This window comes from Myotis davidii, unplaced genomic scaffold, assembly GCF_000327345.1.
Source record: "Myotis davidii unplaced genomic scaffold, ASM32734v1 scaffold1467, whole genome shotgun sequence".
Lineage (NCBI taxonomy): Eukaryota > Metazoa > Chordata > Mammalia > Chiroptera > Vespertilionidae > Myotis > Myotis davidii.
Window position 1 is genome coordinate 554,289 of NW_006298267.1, and position 637 is coordinate 554,925.

The 637-nt window shown below is 59.5% G+C and overlaps 1 protein-coding gene across 1 annotated transcript in view; it reads left to right on the forward strand.

The window, feature by feature from the left end:
• LOC102772050 (laminin subunit alpha-3) overlaps positions 1-637 on the forward strand; it is a 54,720-nt gene that overhangs the window by 46,817 nt on the left and 7,266 nt on the right. Inside the window, exon 32 of the mRNA XM_006773852.2 lies at positions 430-613. Coding sequence (XP_006773915.1) covers positions 430-613 — 184 coding nt within the window. The remainder of the gene's footprint in view (positions 1-429; positions 614-637) is intronic.

Consider the following 637-nt stretch of genomic DNA (forward strand, 5'->3'; position numbering starts at 1 on the left):
CGCAGACCCGGGGAACGCCCAGTGGTGTGCCAGCCGGCTGGTTCCATTGAGCAAATAGAGAGAGAGGTTTCTTGTTCTTTTTGGAGCGCATTCCCCTCAAGGAACTTGCTAATTTGAGGAATTAAAGTGCATTTAGGTGTGGGCTCCGCCTCACAGTATTGGAAAGCGAAGAGGAGTGAGCAGCGGGTTTTCTTCCACCTCCTCCTCGCGTGTGCGGGACGCACACCACTGGCTACGCTACGGTGGGGCTTCCACACGCGTTCCCCCTCAGTGAGGGATTGCACAGCACAGAGAGTCGGCCATTTCTTCGGCGAGCCTCAGTTTACTCATTGAAACAATGGGGGTGGGGCCAGCTCCTCCCCCCTCCAGCTTCGAAGATCTGGAGAAGCACTTGGAACCTCTGTTCCCTCCTTGCCTGCTTCCTTCCAGGTCACAGTTCTCCGTGGATGTGCAGACAGCCGCCCCCGGCGGGCTGGTGTTCCACGCGGGCTCCCAGGCCGCCTTCATGGCCCTTTACCTCTCCAAGGGGCGGCTCGTCTTCACTTTGGGCGCAGGAGGGAAGAGGCTGAGGCTCAGGAGCAAAGAGAAGTACGACGACGGGCAGTGGCACACGGTGAGGCTGGGGTGGGCATGGCAC